General features: G+C 36.8%; 4 protein-coding genes and 1 long non-coding RNA gene across 7 annotated transcripts; 3 read left to right on the top strand and 2 right to left on the bottom strand.

Moving 5' to 3' along the window:
- On the top strand, positions 1–2431 carry LOC140989832 (RAN GTPase-activating protein 1). 3 transcript variants are annotated; one of them, XM_073459274.1, is made up of 2 exons: positions 1–142; positions 545–2431. In XM_073459274.1, exon 2 carries the CDS (start codon positions 556–558, stop codon positions 2155–2157), a length of 1602 nt encoding a protein of 533 aa, XP_073315375.1. In that variant the 5' UTR covers positions 1–142; positions 545–555; the 3' UTR covers positions 2158–2431. The 3 variants fall into 3 exon arrangements, with proteins under 3 accessions (XP_073315375.1, XP_073315383.1, XP_073315393.1); XM_073459282.1 differs by having other exon boundaries at positions 539–2431; XM_073459292.1 differs by having other exon boundaries at positions 7–171.
- A 519-nt stretch (positions 2432–2950) lies between these two features.
- Positions 2951–5450, bottom strand: LOC140989822 (chloroplast stem-loop binding protein of 41 kDa a, chloroplastic). Its single transcript, XM_073459264.1, has 6 exons — positions 4955–5450; positions 4718–4839; positions 4453–4555; positions 3917–4055; positions 3482–3759; positions 2951–3349 (listed from the first exon to the last, which is right to left on the bottom strand). The coding sequence occupies exons 1-6, from the start codon at positions 5345–5347 to the stop codon at positions 3167–3169; spliced, it is 1218 nt and encodes a 405-aa protein (XP_073315365.1). The 5' UTR covers positions 5348–5450; the 3' UTR covers positions 2951–3166.
- A 441-nt stretch (positions 5451–5891) lies between these two features.
- LOC140989813 (probable transmembrane GTPase FZO-like, chloroplastic) lies at positions 5892–13845 on the top strand. The gene is made up of 11 exons (XM_073459242.1): positions 5892–6449; positions 6551–7113; positions 7227–7295; positions 8878–9072; positions 9669–9800; positions 10354–10440; positions 10584–11021; positions 11105–11272; positions 11858–12088; positions 12489–12604; positions 13290–13845. The coding sequence occupies exons 1-11, from the start codon at positions 5957–5959 to the stop codon at positions 13573–13575; spliced, it is 2778 nt and encodes a 925-aa protein (XP_073315343.1). The 5' UTR covers positions 5892–5956; the 3' UTR covers positions 13576–13845.
- On the bottom strand, positions 7689–8869 carry LOC140989818 (uncharacterized). Its single transcript, XR_012177577.1, has 2 exons — positions 8739–8869; positions 7689–8143 (listed from the first exon to the last, which is right to left on the bottom strand). It is a non-coding gene; the product is annotated as an uncharacterized lncRNA (long non-coding RNA).
- A 2527-nt stretch (positions 13846–16372) lies between the features above and the next one.
- Positions 16373–17732, top strand: LOC140970000 (protein FANTASTIC FOUR 1-like). The gene has a single exon (XM_073431575.1). It carries the CDS (start codon positions 16656–16658, stop codon positions 17469–17471), a length of 816 nt encoding a protein of 271 aa, XP_073287676.1. The 5' UTR covers positions 16373–16655; the 3' UTR covers positions 17472–17732.
- Positions 17733–18866: the final 1134 nt, after the last annotated feature.

The following is an 18866-nucleotide window of genomic DNA, read 5'->3' as shown; positions in this document are numbered from 1 at the left end:
CCCACTTCTCCACCTCTATCCAATTCAAAATTACAGTTTCTCTTCCGATTCTTCGAAGGTCTCTCTGGATCGCTTGAGAAAGAAGCACCATTTGAGGAAATATCTCCCTTTCGCTATCTTTTTTCTGCGCGCAAAATTCCAGGTTTGCTTTCTCGCTTCTCTCAGTCTCAGGTTTGCTTCCGATCTCTGCTTCTCGTTTGCCGCGTTTTCCCCTTACGGTTGACCTGAAGTCTCCATAATTTCTTTAGTTTTTTTCGGGGAATTCAATGATGTGAATGTGCCTGGTACTTATGGATCTCTTGTTAAGTCACATTTAGGAGTTCAAGTTTGCTGTTGTACAACTGTCTTATCGTGTTTATTTAGTTGTTAAAAATGGGTCAGCTCTAACTTTGTAACTGCTATTTTGTAATGGAAATTGCATTTATTTTGTTCGATGAACCTTTGGGATTATACGTATGTTTGTTATATTTTTCATATGGGAATTATGCCTATGATCAGTTCTACGTGATGGTCGTGGTTTTAATGTTAAGATGTTTAGTTTCAGGTTATTTTAAGATGGAATTTGGGGTTCCGTCGGTCAAGTTATGGCCCCCGAGCGAACACACTCGACTGATGCTCGTTGAGAGGATGACTAAGAACCTCGTGACTCCCTCCATCTGGTCTAGAAAATATGGTCTCTTGAGTCACAAAGAAGCGGAGGAGGATGCGAAGAAAATAGAGGCCAAGGCTTTTGCTGCAGCAAACCAACATTTTGAGAAGGAAACCGATGGAGATGGAAGTTCTGCAGTACAATTGTATGTCAAGGAATCTAGTAGACTCATGATTGAGGTTAACAAACGAGGCCCTACTATGAAACGTGATGGAGAACTTGATATATTGGATAAAGTAAAAGAATCTGATGGAACTGTGTTTGATATATCCAATGACCCACGAAAAGTTATTGATGCAAGTGATGCCGAGAGACTGTTAAAAGCCTTAACTGAGCCTGGAAATAAGTATAAGAAGATATGTTTCAGTAACACAAGTTTTGGTCGGGATGCAGCGCATATTGCTGAATCTACATTGTTATCCCTCAAGGATAAATTAACTGAGGTAGACCTATCAGATTTCATTGCTGGAAGAGACGAAGAGGAAGCCCTAGAAGTCATGAATACATTTTCTTTGGCTCTGAAAGGAGCTAAGCTGCGGTATCTTAACTTGTCGAACAATGCTTTGGGTGAGAAGGGTATCAGAGCATTTGAGGCACTTTTAAGGTCTCAGCATGATTTGGAGGAGCTGTATCTGATGAATGATGGCATCTCAGCGGAGGCTGCAGTAGCAGTCCACGAGTTCATTCCATCGACCGAGAAACTCAGGGTTCTTCACTTTTATAATAACATGACAGGAGATGAAGGTGCGATTGCTATATCTAGAATGGTGAAATGTTCTCCACTTTTAGAGGATTTTCGTTGTTCCTCTACAAGGGTAGGATCTGAAGGAGGAGTTGCGCTAGCCAAAGCACTCGGAACATGTACCCATTTAAAGAAGCTTGATTTGGTGGATAATATGTTTGGTGTTCAATCTGGATTGGCTCTGAGCAAGGTGTTATCTGCATTTTCTAATCTATCTGAAATCTACCTCAGCTACTTGAATTTTGAGGATGAGGGGTCTACTGCCGTTGCGAATGCCCTAAAGGAATCTGCTCCATTGCTGGAAGTTCTTGAGATGGCTGGAAATGAAATCACTGCAAAAGCTGCCCCTGCTCTGGCTGCCTGTATAGCTTCGAAACAGCTTCTTGTCAAATTAAACTTTGCTGATAATGAACTAAAGGACGAGGGTGCTATCTTGATTTCCAAGGCACTGGAAGTCGGTCACGCTCGATTGCATGAAATAGACATGAGCACCAACTTGATAAGAAGGGCTGGTGCCAGGTGCTTAGCCCAAGCTGTTGTAAGTAAACCCAGACTTAAATTGCTAAACATCAACGGCAACTACATTTCTGATGAAGGGATTGATGAGGTAAAAGATTTATTCAAGAATTTTCCTAATGTTCTTGGTCCATTGGACGACAATGATCCCGAAGGAGATGATAACGATAACGAGGATGACGAACAAGGTGGTGACAACGATGAACTGGAGTTCAAGCTCAAGGGTCTTGAAATCAAACAGGAGGAATAAGAATTGTTCAATACTTGTCACTTGGTTTCACTATTCCATGGCCTTCTACACTTTCAGTTCTTTGTCTGAGTAGGGTTTAATTGGACCATTTTGAACAAATTTCAGATTGAGGAGTTGCAAGATCTTGTGCTTGGGTCTAATTGTAGTCATGTATGTTTCTAATTTCTTTTGGATCTTGGAAGTTGAGTGATTTAGAAATTGTTTTTAATTCATAGTTTTCAATGTTAAAAACTGCAATTTATGTTGTGTCCTTGTATGTATGGATAATTCTCAATCTGATATGCTGCTCTTGAATCTTGAAAAAATTTCTGGAGACATCCATTCGAACCAGAATTTAGTGTCATAAGCAATGTTGTATGCACTGTTAGTCACCGATGCACCTCGGATATATATGAATATATTTCAGATCTTTCTATTTCACGTATTTCCATTTGTTTTTAGTCTGCATCTACACAATAAATTATGAAATCCTGAATATGATTTCAATTGTTAGGAATAAAGCTGATAAGCCTGCATCCAATTCGATTTTTTTTCTGTTCAATCACATAGTGATGATTTTGTTTTGATTTCTTACCAAAGGGATGCGGTTATATTAGATCAGGTTTAGCCCTTTGGACGTTTGTTTGTGTAGGCTTTGCGGTTCATGTATGATTCACTATCAAAATTTGGTAATTAGAAAGTATTGTAAACTGTTTTAAATTGTAGTAACGTGGTTTGATGGGACAAAATTCTGGTTCTCAGCTGAGAAATTTTACAGGAAAAAAATATGAAGAAAATGAGACAAACAGATAGAGAAAAACAGCAAGACTTATCAACTGGAGATATTTTAAAGAAAAAAGATTCGAGAAAATGAGATGTAAACAGTTGGCTATCCTACTTTTTTTATGGCTTTACTTCCAAATGTAGCTGCTTCAAAATCAGGCATTAGGAACGTAGCTCAACTTTATTCTGAATATCGATTTTTTTGCACCCTTAACATGATCATCAACAAAATTGCCGCGAACACTAATCATGCAGCCACAGGTACTTTTAATGCTGCTAGAATCTTGTCATCTATCTCAAATTGAATTTGTTTCTTGTCTCTACCAATCTTTATATATTCATCGAACCGCTCCTTCAAGTCCACTATAAGGTTTGTTGTTCCGCTCCATCCAAGAATCTCCTTTGCAGCTCGTGGCTCGGAATAAAAATGCTGCAGAGGTATGTAATAATCAATAATAGTAGCTGGATTTGTCATATTGGTCGGAAGGATATTCTATAATATTTTCTGCAAGTCGCACATTCTGCAGTAACTTAAGCTATTTAAAAACAGATCTAGACATACCATGTTACGGAAAGGAAATGCCTTCTTTGCGTCAATTCCCACTGCTTCTGGATCATAATGGATAATCTCAACAGGAAGTCCGGCGGCTTTAGCACATAGTTTAGCCATTCCATCAAGTGTCACAGCACGGTCACTAACACAATTGAAGATGTTACCACTTGCGGCATCTGGATTTTCGACAGCCAAAGTAAGCATTGAGGACAAGTCCCTGACATGGGCAATGTTGGTCAATTGCATCCCAGATCCAGGAATCAGGACTGGCCTTCCTCTAACTATACCTGTACAAAGATTGATAACCGCGCCTTATCAGTTTCTTTCTTTCTTTTTCTTGAATAAAACGTCCTACATCAGCAACCTTATTCATTGAAGCCTCTGTGATGATGCAAACTTTTGATATTGAAATGTTTTAGTATAATTTCAACATTTTGCACTTACGGTCAAAGAACCATTCCTCACAGTCCTTGTTGTTACCAGATCCAATCATATACTGTGGGCGGAACGATGCCCATTTACCAAAGGTCTCTGAGATGTATTGCTCAACCCCAACATGACCAGCATCGGCTCTGACAGCATCCTGTAGTAGCTCATGATCAGTTTTTGGTTGAATCCCAGGGGTATATCTGGTTTTGTTTTCTGCTGCTATTTACTTTCAGAAAATGAGTTTTTCAAAAAAGCATGTTCGGTCAACTTTTTAGGAAAACACAACGTTCATTGTAGCATTTGCATTGTGAAAGTTTTTTTGACAATATACCAGTATTTGAAAATTTAAAACTGTACTTTTGGGGAGTGATGAAAATTTATACCCTAGGTAATGATATCGTTGAGAGGTTAAAACGAGTTTTTAGAAAAAAGGTTTAAATGAGATATTAATGCCGTTTTTGTTTTTAAAAATGAGATTGTTTTTAATAACTAAACCAAACATACCCCAATAATTTGTGTCCTAGTGCGAGTATGTACTCAAGAAATTATACCCCTTCAACATGAGGAGGTTCATCCGTTGTCTTGTAAATCCCAGCACTGCTGATAAATAAAAATTGCTGTATGCCACAACTCTTTGCCCAATCTGCTATTGGCCTATGAACAGATAATGATATTAGAAGGTATGTGTACTTTGCATGGACTAATATTTTGCTCTATAGTTTGTTTAATTGCTTGGTATCCAAATTAGAATACCATTGCCGTTTTTCTTTAGAATGATCTTTTGCTTGAATGAAATTATAATCATTAGACACGAACCTCACTGATTCCAAATCCTTGCCATTGTTATCCAACACCACATCAAATGCAGCATCTTCCAATACCTTGCCAATATCTACGGGCTCACCCCACACTGTTTTGCCACCAGCACTCACAATTTCCTGCAAAATCAGGAGCCAAACACGAAAATCCCATCACAAAAATCATCCAAGATCAAATGTTTCATGTTTCAATTCATAACACATCATTCTGCTTATGTGCAGGACAACTCTCAACTGAAAATCTGTTGAAAGGAGGCTTCTTCATCTTGTCTGACCCCTCGTCACCGACGGTGAAGATCGTAACATCGTGGCCAGAGCCCAGAAGTTCCTTTGCGAAGTAGAAGCCAATGACTGCATGGCCACCACTGTTTGTGTTCACAACGAGCACCTTTTTCTTCTCTGCCTTGACCGTAAATGACTGGGAAATCGTCGAAGAAGAAGCCCTTTTAGAGCTTTTTGCAGAGAGAGCTAGAAAAGATGGAGAAATGGAGATACAAGAGGAAAGAGTGTAAAATGAAGGAACAGAGAGAGACAAGTGTGAGAAATGGCAAATAGAGGAAGTAGAAGATGAAGAAGGGGAGATGGAACTTGAGAATATAGAAGCAGCAGCAGGAGCAGCAGTGGCCATTTATTCTCACCCCTTTCTACTTGGTTTTTTGATACACGATTGATCTTGTTGGAATAAGCTTTTTGTTGGTTGGATTGGAGATATAGGATTGCCTTTTTTGCTTCAGTTTACAAATACGTAGTTACTGTGTGACGTTCTTGTCGGATGGAAAATATGTGGTCGTTAATTGGAATGGATATGTTCTCTTATTTTCTAATGAAAATAACAAGCAATATTTGGTTTTAAATTTTTATAACTAATTTTATTTATATATTTATATGTAAAGCAAAAGTGCGAACGAAATAGTGTATGATTAACTTTTTTATATCATATCATAAATTCTGGAAGCCAAAAAGTGGATGTAGTTTAGTGGTGAGATTTCCACGTTGTGGCCGTGGAGACCTGGGCTCGAATCCCAGCAGCCACATTGATAAGTCTTTTATATTTTAATTTTTACTAAGTTACCCATTTTAATTGGGCTGGACCAATCAAACTCAAATGGAGCCCACCATTTATCGTTTTACACGCAATTCAATTTGGATAAAACGGATAGCACAGCACACTCCTCCATCACACACCACCCCAGCTAACAGCCTTCCCCTCCTCAACCTTTAGTCGCCGCCTCAACCTATGGTAATTTCCTCAGTTTCCCCGTTTGTATTCTCCATGCACCTCGCACCGCACCTTTTCTTTTCCCATCCTAAGCTACTAATCTGCCACCGTCCAACTGTTGCGAGTACCTCTGCGTACTTCTACGCGCATTGCGTCGTTTCATGTGGCAGGAGGCCTGTCATTTCAAACTCCGCGGAGCAGAATCCTCCCAGAACACTTTTCCCTGGCGGCTACAAGCGTCCGGAGATCAAAGTGCCGAATCTCGTACTCCGGTTGAGTTCTGATGAGGTGTTTCGGGACAATAAACTGGTGCTTGATGTTATCGACGATGCTGTTGTGGATAGAGTGGGTATTGTGGTGCTTACTGGTGGCAGAGGGAGTGGGAAGATGCTGTATGAAGCTGCGTGCTTGTTGAAATCGGTTATTAGGGAGCGCGCCTATCTGTTGATTGATGAGCGCGTGGATATTGCTGCTGCTGTGAATGCTAGTGGCGTTTTACTTTCTGATGAAGGTTAATGTTATTCTTCTTAATTCTTGGTATAACTACCCTTGATTATTTTATCACTGCGAGTTCACCATCTTGTAATTGTCATATGTTTTTTCATCTGACAGGTCTTCCTACGATAGTGGCAAGGAATACAATGATGGATGCAAAAAATGAGTCGGTAGTAATGCCTTTGGTTGGAAGAAACGTCCAGACGCATGATGCTGCATCAGATGCTTCTAATTTCGAGGGTGCTGACTTTCTTATCTTGACTGTTGATTCTGGCCGAAGTCCAGAGCAGCTAGTGAGCTCTGTGTATGGGCGCGTGAAAATTCCAATCTTTGTCACGGTTGATTCATTTGGATATGGAACATCGTTTACGAAAGCCTCAGATTTACTAAGATCAGGAGCTAGTGGTGTAGTTGTTTCGGTGGATGAGTTGAGCTTGTTCAAAGTAGATGAGCTGAACAAACACTTTTTCCGTGAATATGCATCAAGAAAGAATGTCAAGTTGGAGACTAGCAGTCAAAGCTTTGATGAGCACAAAACTTTGGATGTGGAGAATGGCTTGCCTGGGAGGAAGACGGTTACTGGCTTTAAAGTATCGGGAGAGAGAGAGCAACAGTTAATAGAAAAGGAGAGATCATTTTTGCTTGAAGCTGTAGATGCCATCCAAAGAGCCGCACCACTGGTGATCATCTAATGCTAAGTAATTTGATGCTGAAGTTGGTCTTCAGATAAAGTTCTTTTCACTAATTATGTCATTGCGTGTATGTGACTTCTTGCATTGACTTTGAATGACAGATGGGGGAAATCTCACTTCTCAGGGATGCTGTTTCTCAACTAGATGAGCCATTTTTACTGGTTATAGTGGTAATTGTGTGCTGAATTTCAACCAATTCTGGTTCAGCGGATATGCATGGGTATTAGCTCTTGATTTCAAATAATATTTTGTTTTCCTGCTGATAGGATCTAAGTTTGAATTGACTATTTTATTTTTTAGAAAGAAATTTTAATTATTTATGTTTATACAATTCAATCTCTCTTAAATCGACTTCAAATCTTTAAGGACCGGTAGCATGAGCCTAACATTAAGATAATTGAACTTAGTTTCATGTTTTAGCCATTTTTTTTGGTGTCTCTTCGATGATTTTTGTTCTATGCGTGGTTTACACTTTTAGCCTGGGGGGAATGAATTATAGCTTGATAAGCATAATATATGATCAATCTTTAAATCTGAGTGGAAATTTATATTTTTTGGCGAACTTGAACTTAGATATACCATTCATACAATCTATTGGCTACCAGTAGGCAGGAACATAGTTATGGAGCCCTTTATGATGGATATTCTAGACCCTATGTTTGTACACTCCATGATGGGTTTTTTAACCCTATTTTGAACTTGAATTTTCTTTTTGTTTCTTTCCTAATCTTCTCCTGTATGTTGGTTATCCCGCACCCTATGTTTTGAACGCCCCATGAACATACGAGGCCTCAACATAGTCATTCTCCTTTTTTGTTCATTGGAGGGTGGTATTTTTTCTAATGTGATAAAATATAATTCTCTACTGGTGGAGAGGCTATCTAACTTCTGTGATGGTTTGGGAAGTATGCTAATCAGTTTGAAATGTATCAGAATAGTCCCATTGGAAACCCACCCCCACCCCGCCAAAACCCCCCAAAACCCTCGAAGTTTGTCCATCTCCCCCCGTCATAAGGGGCTTATTGTAATATCTATTGTCCCACATCTTAAAAATTAAATATTTAAAATGAGTTTAAAATAGGCTTACAATGGACTTCTATAGCAACTTGGATTAATCATTTTCGTAAAGCGAGGACGAATACGAAGTAGTTGCTATAGGGGCCCATTGTGCAGTCATGCAGGTACTGGCCCGGGCTCGGGGCGTGACAGAATATTATCAGAGCCGGTCACCGGCAAGGAATACCGGGAAATAAGTGCTATGCGGGGCAAAGTGCTACGTGCATGAGAGCCACCTCTTGAACATGCGTGACAAAGTGCTACATGTCGGGATCCACCTCTTGAACCTGTAGGAGCCACCTCTAGATTCTCAGCGCTGGTGGATCGAGGTATCAGGCCGCGACGAGGGCGTCACTTTCTGAATGAGGGGTGATTGTGATACCCCTGTCCCACATCTTAAAAATTAAAGATTTAAAATAAGTTTTAAATGAGCTTACAATGGACTTTTATAGCAACTTGGATTAATCATTTTCGTAAAGCGAGGACGAATACGAAATGGTTGTTATAGGGGCCCATTGTGCAATCACGCAGGTGTGGTCCCGGGCTCGGAACGTGACACTTATATATCATTTTCTTTACCTGATAACATTTGTTCTTTATTATTTATTAGTTTTGATATCTAAACATTAATCCGTTTATTCTGATTTGCATTCAAGAGGAGTTTAAATGATAATCCTTTTTTCTTAACATCGACAGGGAGAGTTCAACTCTGGAAAGTCGAGTGTCATAAATGCTTTTCTTGGGCAACGGTACTTAAAGGACGGGGTTGTTCCTACAACTAATGAACTCACCTTTCTTCGTTATTCTGAGTCGGATTCCGGAGAGGAACGTTGTGAAAGGCATCCCGACGGTCAATTATTGTGTTATTTATCGGCTCCAATTCTTAAAGACGTGAGTTCCGTGTCCTTTTCCTTCTTTATATTCCATCATCTTATCTTATATGTGTATTTTCTGTTGTAAACATGATATTTGTGCTTTTTGTTGGAGGATTTTTGTCCAGTTTCCTTGTTCAATTCTTACTTTTCCAGTGCTGAATTAGTATTTTGTTTCTTTTAATCTTGTATTCTAATTTCTATGAACCATTTCCGTTAAATTCTTTCAATGGGTAAAATAATAATTAACCTATGTATTAATGAGTGATTCATGCTGGATGGTTTCTCTTCATTTGAATATTTAATTTCAAACATCTTTCTCAGAAATTGTTCGATTGTCTAGGTTTGACATTAACTTCTTCATAAGGTTATATGGGTGCTGCCTATCATGCTAGTCTACCATTATCCCAAATGTGCTTAAAAACTGATACAATTTTTGCAAGGAGACCCTAGTTTGAAGCCGGCGCATATGAGTTTTCACTTTAAACGTTTCTGTGTGGATGTTGTCGTGATTTGACCTGATGTTGTGACTTATTCTTGTATCACAGAGATAATCATCAGGATTTCCTAATACTTACTCTTTGTGTTCTTCCTTTTCCTTCCCCGCCCATTCAGATGATAATTGTTGATACTCCTGGAACTAATGTGATTTTGCAAAGACAACAACGGCTCACAGAAGAATTTGTGCCACGTTCAGATTTGCTTCTATTTGTTATGTCTTCTGATCGCCCGCTGACTGAAAGTGAGGTATTATCGCTGCCACTATCACTTCAATAGCCCATTTTGTTTAATTCCACTTTTATCCTTGTGGAAAATTCAGTCCTCTGGACTTGCCCATGTAGATAATGAATCTTTCTGCTTGAGATGATGCATTTTCTTGAGAATTCTTCATAGCTAACTATTCTTGTTCTTCTAGTTGCTTAACTTGGAAGAAATCATGATTTTGAATAGCCGTATGTTTTCATAAAAATTTTAAGTGATTTTAACTTGAATTAATGGTTGGTTGGTTCCATCTGGTTGCCACTTGCTTTTGCTTTGTTAAGTTACTTGTTTTGTTTTGATGAAGTATGCCCTTAATGGACTTATCTGAACATTATTTCCAATTTTTGAAATATTATTAATTTATTTTTGGATTGCTATGTGTCATTTGACCAATTTGGTGATTTCTTTCATGTACTTGAGTTGTTTTGCATGTTTCTGAGAATGACTTCATGTATGCACCATTCTGTTCCTACATCCTTATAGTTTATTCGTTTTTCTCTGTGGAACTAATACGTCATCCTCTTATGTTGTCTTTCAGGTTACATTTCTTCGTTACATTCAACAGTGGAAGAAAAAAATTGTTTTTGTGCTGAATAAATCTGACTTGTATCAAAATGCGGATGAGGTTCAAAATTCAAACTATTATCTTGAATCCAGTTGTTTGTGTCCAGTCACAAGATTTTTTTTCTTGTAGTTGGAGAAACTAGAAGTCACCGTTGAACTTAATGCAGCAGCTTCCACTTATTAAAGTTTTAACATTTGTTGCAGCTTGAAGAAGCTGTTGCATTCATCAAGGAAAATGCTAAAAAGATGTTGAATTCTGAACACATATCCTTATTCCCTGTATCTGCACGGAGCGTGCTTGAAGCAAAACTTGCTGTTTCTTCTGGTGGTCTAGATCAGCAAGAAAAATCTGTGATGACTACATTTCAGGGAGCCTGTAATTTCTCTGAACTTGAAAAGTACTTGAATCAACTTTTGGATTCCTCAACGGGGGCAGGAATTGAAAGGATGAAACTTAAGCTAGAAACCCCCGTTCAGATTGCTGAACAGTTGCTCACTGCTTGTCAGAAGCTGGTCAGGGAGGAGTGCCAGCAAGCTAAACTGGACTTGGTGTCAGTGAATGATCTTCTAAAAAGTGTAAAAGAGTATGCATCAAAATTGGAAAGCGAGAGCTTAACTTGGAAGAGACAAATTTTGTCTATGGTATGATATAGTGGTGCTGTTTATATTTTTCCTTTTTATAAGAGAATTAATTATGACATTCTTGGGTGCACAAACAAATGCAGATTGATACAACACAGGCACGTGCCATTAAACTTGCAGAATCAACTTTGCGATTATCAAATCTCGATGTTGCCATTTCATATGTTTTCAAAGGACATAAATCTTCTCAGATGCCAGCTACCTCAAGGCTTCGAAATGACATAATTGACCCGGCTGTTTCAGAAGTGCAAGTAAGTGCATCAATTTGTTTTGGCGATTGAAGTTGTGGATTCTCTTCTATTGGTAGATAAGTTAATATAGTTCTGCTGCTAAGATACCAATTCACGTCTTGTACCACTGGCACATCCAGACTCTAATTTTTTTATATTTTAGTTTTTCATTGAGCTTTTATAATATTCATGTGCCCCAACTAGTTTAAAGATAGAGTTCAGCTCGCCTCTGGTGAGACTCTGTTTAGATTGGTGTTTATTCTGTTTGGTCCTGATTTAATGACCAGAATGAGACTAGCTTGTCCCTAAACAAATCTTTACTAATCCCATACTTCAGTTTTTTTTTTTGTGACTAGTTTTATCTCCCATGCACCGTGCAATTTCATACTTTCCTCTTCTTTTTTTTTGCTCCACAGCATGTGGAAGATTGCACTTCGTCCAAATTATGTTGGCATTATTTTGTGTTACATAAGTACAAGTTTCTTAAACATTCAAGTTAGATTGATGAACTATGTTTTGCTTTTAGGCTGTATACAAATCATTTTAATACATCTAACATACTAATTCTTCATTTCTATTTGTGAAAACAAAATTGGTGACATCTAGAAACTACTCGAGGAGTATGTGACATGGTTGCAATCTAGCAAAGCTGGTAAAGGAAAATTCTATAAAGAATCTTTTGAGAAAAGATGGCCTTTGCTTAATGTTCCATCAATCCACTCCCAACTCGAGGCCAGTGAATTGCTAAGCACAAAGCATGAATTGGGCAGGCGTGTGATGGAGGATTTTAGTGGTGCTGCTGCTTCTAAACTGTTGGAGCAAGAAATGCGTGAAGTGGTAAGTTCTGGAATGTTGTTTAAAATGTAATTTTTTTACTGCATTTCACATTTAATGGAATCGTTGTTGTGTATTAAATTCATCAAGTTGATTGCCGTTGATGTCCATGAGACTCACATGCTAATCTATTTATTCTTTGCATATAACCTGTACACATGGATGTTGGTCTTCTTCCATATTTCATCGAGTCTCGTCTCTAGAAGTAGATTAAAGCAGCATCTGATTTCTGACTAGATATGTACAGAATTGAGCAGTATATATCGCTCTAGCTTTTAGTGGTCATGATAATGTAATTGCTCTAATTTGATATTCCACCCTGATTAAACTTTTAAAGATTTCTAGTTTTAAAATATATCAGGGCTTGACCTAACTACCAGTTTTGTTGTCTGTTTCTTTTCAGTTTGTGGGTACTGTTGGTGGTCTTGGGGTAGCTGGCCTATCCGCATCACTTCTGACATCTGTCTTGAGTACCACTTTGGAAGATCTCCTTGCTTTGGGCCTGTGCTCTGCTGGAGGGTATGTAATCCATCTCCTTATTTAAGTTTCTCTTTGTCAATGCTTTATGTGCCCTTATATCTTAAGTTGGTTATTTTTGTCTTTCATGTTATTTTAAATACATGATATCTTACTGTGCTTGAGCATGACGTTTGTGTATAATAGGATTGATATTCCTGCTAGAGCTGTAGGATTTCTTAAAGCCAGACGTCTTGGAAAAATTAACCTATGGTCATTAGAACCTCAAACATGACATTACATAATATATGGATTATTGCAAGTACAGCAATCATGTTCGGACTCATCACTGACTTTGGGATCGGTCAAGATTTTAGCTTATATTAAAACGTTCGGTTTCTTAGACAACTTTTGCTTCCTTGCACATCCTTCTAGATAACTATTACTGTAATGTACTGGCATTTGAACGACTCACTAAATCCATGTTTTTGTTGTTTCTGTTCAAAATGTATCGAATTTGTCGTAATGGGTTGCGGCATCAATGTCTGCTCTTTTTTGAGGTTACTCCTTTGACATTTTTAGCATATTGTAGACCTAGGCGAATTTTGTGTTCATGGGGAATATATGATTCACGTTGCATCTCCGTCTGGTCTTGTCCTGCCTTGTCAGTAACATGTTCAAATTTTGTCGTCTTGTTGTCTTCTCCGGTATTCTATATCAATACTGACCTAATGTCTTTGCGATGTAGTCTGTTAGCGATTTCAAATTTCCCAGCCAGTAGGCAACGGGTTATAGACAAGGTGAAAAGAACTGCGAATGCCTTGGCACGTCAAATTGACGAAGCAATGCAAAATGATCTCTTAGAGACTACAAACAGTTTAAACAACTTTGTCACACTTATTGGAAAACCATATCAGGAGGTGGCTGAAGATCGAGTAAGCAAGCTTTCGGACACTCTAGATGAGCTAACGGCTATTGAGGAAAAACTCAAAACACTACAAATCGAAATCCAAAACCTTCACGTATCTAGGTAGGCAGCTATAAAACCGTTCATTATGGATCCAGTGTCATCATTTCTCTCAGCAACTTCAGGAGACTGTCAAATGTTGTAGGCTATTGTATTTTATACATCCAATGAGGAAGTCTCTTTAGGATGCGATTATTCCAGGTGGAAGAGAGTTTTTGTGATTGTCGTAGAGGAACATTTTAGTATCTTGTCAATTTTATGTTATGGGTGTAACTCATTGTCATGTATGATTTGCTTATTATCCAGGTACCGACATAAAGATGTCAAGTCTCAAATCTCTTTTAACGATTGAATACACATTGAAAAAGATGTGGTGTCTCCACTTTTAGTTATGCTCCAATTTTTCAAACAAAAATTATATTGAGTGAAGGAAGACAATTGTTGCTAATTGTTTGGTAACTTAATTTAAAACCGTTCATTTTGTCATGAAAAGTTGCCACTAATTTGGTCCGAAGGATTATCTTTCTATTTCAGGTGTTTAAAGTTGTAGATAAGATTGTATACAAAAAAATTTGTTCAACACAAAAACACCAAGCTGAGTTATAATGGGGGCATGGCTTGTCAAGTTTTTGTTAATGTTGATAGAGCAGATTCAGTGTTTTTTGTGAGACTTACGATTCAATGTACAAAGAAAGGAAGCGATTTTTTTTTGCTACAGATATTTTTCATATAATTTGGATATCTATTTAATTGGAATGACCAATTGATGCTAATGAGGCTTTTGATTGGTACAACAACTACTAATAGACCTACCAAAAAATAGAGTTAAACATCATGCGACAACGTTTTTAGAAATTGGTTCCCTGTACAGTTCATGCATTTTTTTCCCTAAACTCAAGACATTAGGAGGAAAATATTCAAAAACTATTTTCCACGAAAAATTCATATACGTCTCTACTTACCCCCAAAAATTAAATTACAGATACTGTCTCAAAATCTAATGAGACTGTAAGAAACTATGTACCATGTGTTGGAAGACTAATCTATTGAATCCATAAACCAAAAGGGTCTACCTTCAAGTGACTGATCTATGCAGAAATTTATCTGAATATGATATTTGAATCGTCTTGATAGCATGGAATATAAATATCTTAAGTGTGGCATGCTAAACTAAATCTTTGATAAGTAGAGTTGTGGTCCATAAATTAACTATAATAATCTAGAAAAAATGAATGGTATTGGTTGTTAGGACGAGTGAAACGAGCCTGTTATTGTGAAACTCGCATTACAATTTTTCCATGCGTCGATCGAGTGAATTTTTCATGCCAATCCATTCATGTTTGTGTTTGTTTGTGTATACATGTTCTTTTGTTTTCATATAAAAATCCAAAGGGAACATCAAGGTTCATTCATGTGAGTTCACTCATACCGTTGGAAAACATGCCATTTGCAGTTGTACAAATGCAACACATGGAGAAAATTTTAAAGGAGAGAAACACACATTAAAATTCCCCAAGTTTTTGAGGTATTAATTCTGAGAAATTAGCTTCAGAACATTAGAGAAAATTTAGTGAAATGCACTAAAAAAAATTCAACGTGAAATGGACCATTTTTTTTTCCTTTTTAGAAATGGGAATTGGACCATTTTTGCAAATTTCAATCCTTGAACAGGCGTTGGATATATTATAACACAATACAGTGTTGCTAAAGTTAATCACATTCGAAACTTTTGAGGCGAGTACTTGTTGTCTCTTAAAAAAATATAATATTTTGGTATATAAAAATAATCGTAAAATAATTTTTTATATTTAATTTTAAAGAGTAAATGTTTTCCCTTTTCAAAATTTAGCAGTATCAGTCAATTTTAGTGTCTGTATGCTAACCTTGATTAAATTGGCCTTATGTTTAATGTTTGTTGACGTACATGCAAGATTTCATTGAAGGGACCACATTTGTCTTTCCTGTAGACAATTGAAAAACATTGTGACAATATAAACTTCCAAGTTTTCAAACAATTATTCATCAAATATTGTCCGATAATTCACTCACTTTTGCCCCATTGGATATCGATCTCTAATTTTATAGGGAAAAAGGGTATTTCCAAAAGTCCAATGGTTATTATTAGAATTTGTTTAGATGCTAAGCTAAGCAAAGGGGGTATGAATTAGTACAGCATGGTTTTTTTTTTTCCCTAAAACAAAAAACATTGTATATGATATGATTTGGAATGTCATGTTTGTGGAAAAAGGACAATGGGGGATAATATGATTTAAAAGGCCACAATATAAAAATTTGAACTTTGTTACATGCTTTGGTTTCTTAGGCAAAAACATTGGCCAACAAATAGATGCTAGAATCATTTAAAGATTGACCAATAATTTGTCTACCCTTTTCTATAATAACTGTTTACTATAGTTCAAGAAAAGATAGAATCCAATCAATATCACCAAACTAAATGCATATAGATTTCAAGTCAATGTGTTGATATTATTTGAGTAAAAATTGGAACGAAATATTTAGAATTCATTTATATTGAAATATTTGAAACATGAACACTTTAAAGTCATTATTTAACTCTATCATATTTGTTTGAGTGCAAATCCCTACAAATATAAGTTTTTTGAATTGTGTGTGTCAGATTCATTCATCAAATATTCATACATTCTAGCAAGTAGTAGTAGATCCAAAATTGTTTAATGTATGTTTCAATTATATATATGTGTGTGATTTAAATAATTTTTACACAAAAATCTATTGGTTGAAACTAAATTTCCTTCACAATTTTCTATTACATTTGGGCCCAATATTTGCATGTGTTGTGCTAAACACTTTTTTTTTTTTTTAAAAGGATTCTTCTACCTCCACAGAACACTTACTGCCACCTATAAATTGAGCTCCACCTCTCAATTCCCTTTCACGTTCAACTCCCCCTTTCATTTTCTTGACTCAATTCCCAGAGTTTATCCCCATTTACACAACCTTAAACATGGTTTAGTCCAAAACCCTTCCCTCAAATTCTCATTTCAGCCAAATAATCCTCCTAAATCCCAAGATTATATGCATCGGTTCAGGCAAAAACAAGCCTAAAAAACAACAAAAACCACTTTCCCCTGTTTTTGCTCTGTTTTCTTGAATTTGAATTGAACAATGTCATCCACTTCAAGTGTGTTAGTTCAAAAATTGGCTCCACCAAAACCAGAGTTTTCTTCTCCATGTCACAGTGAGAAAAGTGGACAAAACTCCTCAACTGTATGGGATTTCATACAATCCCTCACAAAAGATTCACGAAATTTCACACAATTGACAGATGATTCAGAACAAGTTTATGTTCAACCTCTAGTTAAGAACTCGGTTTCTTCTCTAAGCTTGAAAAGCCTGGAAATGTGCACTGAGAGTTTAGGGAGTGAAACAGGAAGCAACATTGATTCAGACATAGATGATTTTTCAAGTGTTTCGTTTGAGAAACGAAATTATGATGACAAAAGTCCCCCGAGAACCGAAGAATTTTCCGAGAAAGTCAAGCACAGCACCAGCTTTCCGCCTCCGCTGACTTCAATGAGTAGGAGTGATTTTGTTCAAGTGAAAACTCGTCGCGAAGACGGACGACTTGTGATTAAGGCCCTTCGTGTTTCTTCTTGGTCCCCCTATTTTCGAGCCGAACGGGTAAACGGGAGGCTCAGGCTCTCTTTGTTACACAATGGGAACTGGGAAAGTGAAGATGAGAGGGATGAGAACGAAGAAGAAGTGGACGAAGAAGATGCGGATGAGCCGGAGAAAGATTTGGAAAAGAATGATGATGAAAATGGATATAAAGGGTGCTTTAGAGGTGAAAATCTTGAAGAAAATGGTGGGAAAATTGAGTGTGGAATGGGGGGTGGTGAGTGGTCTTGCTGCAGATGCCATGGAGATGGGAATGGTAGCAAGAGGCTTCGGAGTTTGCCACTTTCTATGGCTATTTCTTGAAATTAAGATGTGTTTCTTTGGGGAGATTTAGAGCTCATCCCTAAATAATTTTAGGAAAAATTTCAAAAAATGATTGTAGCATCATTGTTGGTAAGGACCATATTATTGAACTTCCTGATTTAATTTTGGATCTTGATTTTTTTTTTAAATGTTGGGAGGGTTTTCAAGTTCTCGAAGTTTGTGCTAGTTATTATGGTTATTTGATTTGAGAGAAGGATAAAAAAAATGAAAGACTTGTTTTTAAATCCCAAACATCATAGTTGTATGTGTGTTCTGTCTTTGTCCGATCCACTTAAAAAATATTTTTGCACTTCTTAGGCCCACATATTTTTTTCAACTAAAATTTGGTACAAAACATTGAAAATAGTGTACTAATATATGATATTTAAAAAGTGACTATTTTTTATCTAGTACAAAAGATAAAATTTTGAGTATAAAATTGGAACAAGTATATTAATATGGATATTAAAATAACTATTGTGTTATTCGGGATTTTTTTAAAAAAATCCTTTAGGTCCTCCCGCGACAATTGCATGTAACAATATTATCCGTAGAATAAAATTTAATAGATTAAAAAAAAAGAAAAAAAAAAAAAGAAATTTGTTTCATTATGTATGTTTGTTAAAGTAGGTATAATCTCAAAACAATCCCGTGGATTTTGGTCGCAATGAAAATTAATCGGTATTGAATAGTTTTCTTTTGAATAAAAAATGTTGCACAAACAGAATTAAAGGAATTACTTTTATTATTTATGATATAGTTGTATATGAATTGATTTATATTCAACGCAAACCAATTAGTAAACAAAATTTTAATTTCATTATACTTATAATGTATACGAATTGGTATGTGTTGAGTCCACACATACATGTTGTTTGTCACTAAAATGATCAGAACAACATGTCGTGGAAGGGTTGTGAGTGAGTGTGTCATATTCGATACAGCAATATATTTGTTCAAAATAACTTTTATGTTCTGATTCTTTCACTAACATGTTGAAAAGAGCACATTGTTTTTTGTCATTTTAATCATTTAAGATTCTACTCAGAATGGTGCTCCAACCTAACTTTGGCAAAAACTTATGTGAGACGGCCTCACGGGTCTTATTTTGTGAGACATATATCTTATTTTGGTCATCCATGAAAAAGTATTATTTTTTATGCTAAGAGTATTACTTTTTAGTGTGAATATCGGTAGGGTTGACCCGTCTCACAGATAAAGATTCGTGAGACCGTCTTACAAGAGACTTACTCTCTAACTTTTTAGGGTTTAATTAATAGTCCGTTGATTGATACATCCATTCAATCTCGATAAAGTGTCAAAATTTATGGACTCAATCAAGACATTATTTTTGCCTTTGAATGTGAATTTATTTAAGGTTAAAATGTGACAAAA

The sequence above is a fragment of the Primulina huaijiensis genome, chromosome 1 (assembly GCF_012295235.1).
Source record: "Primulina huaijiensis isolate GDHJ02 chromosome 1, ASM1229523v2, whole genome shotgun sequence".
Taxonomy (NCBI): Eukaryota; Viridiplantae; Streptophyta; class Magnoliopsida; order Lamiales; family Gesneriaceae; genus Primulina; species Primulina huaijiensis.
Note: the sequence above shows the minus strand (reverse complement) of the source record. Positions and strands in the feature narration are given on the sequence as shown.

What these genes read in the sequence shown, in the direction of transcription:
- LOC140989832 (XM_073459274.1), top strand. Translation starts at nt 556, where the DNA reads ATGGAATTTGGGGTTCCGTCGGTCAAGTTATGGCCCCCGAGCGAACAC.
- LOC140989813 (XM_073459242.1), top strand. Translation starts at nt 5,957, where the DNA reads ATGGTAATTTCCTCAGTTTCCCCGTTTGTATTCTCCATGCACCTCGCA. An exon ending in TCCAAAGAGCCGCACCACTG is followed by an intron (nt 7,114 to 7,226) that starts GTGATCATCTAA and finishes TTTGAATGACAG; the next exon opens with ATGGGGGAAATCTCACTTCT. An exon ending in TGTATCAAAATGCGGATGAG is followed by an intron (nt 10,441 to 10,583) that starts GTTCAAAATTCA and finishes CATTTGTTGCAG; the next exon opens with CTTGAAGAAGCTGTTGCATT.
- LOC140970000 (XM_073431575.1), top strand. Translation starts at nt 16,656, where the DNA reads ATGTCATCCACTTCAAGTGTGTTAGTTCAAAAATTGGCTCCACCAAAA.
- LOC140989822 (XM_073459264.1), bottom strand. Translation starts at nt 5,347, where the DNA reads ATGGCCACTGCTGCTCCTGCTGCTGCTTCTATATTCTCAAGTTCCATC. An exon ending in CTCCTTTCAACAGATTTTCA is followed by an intron (nt 4,840 to 4,954) that starts GTTGAGAGTTGT and finishes CTGATTTTGCAG; the next exon opens with GAAATTGTGAGTGCTGGTGG. An exon ending in AACCTCCTCATGTTGAAGGG is followed by an intron (nt 4,056 to 4,452) that starts GTATAATTTCTT and finishes GAGCTACTACAG; the next exon opens with GATGCTGTCAGAGCCGATGC.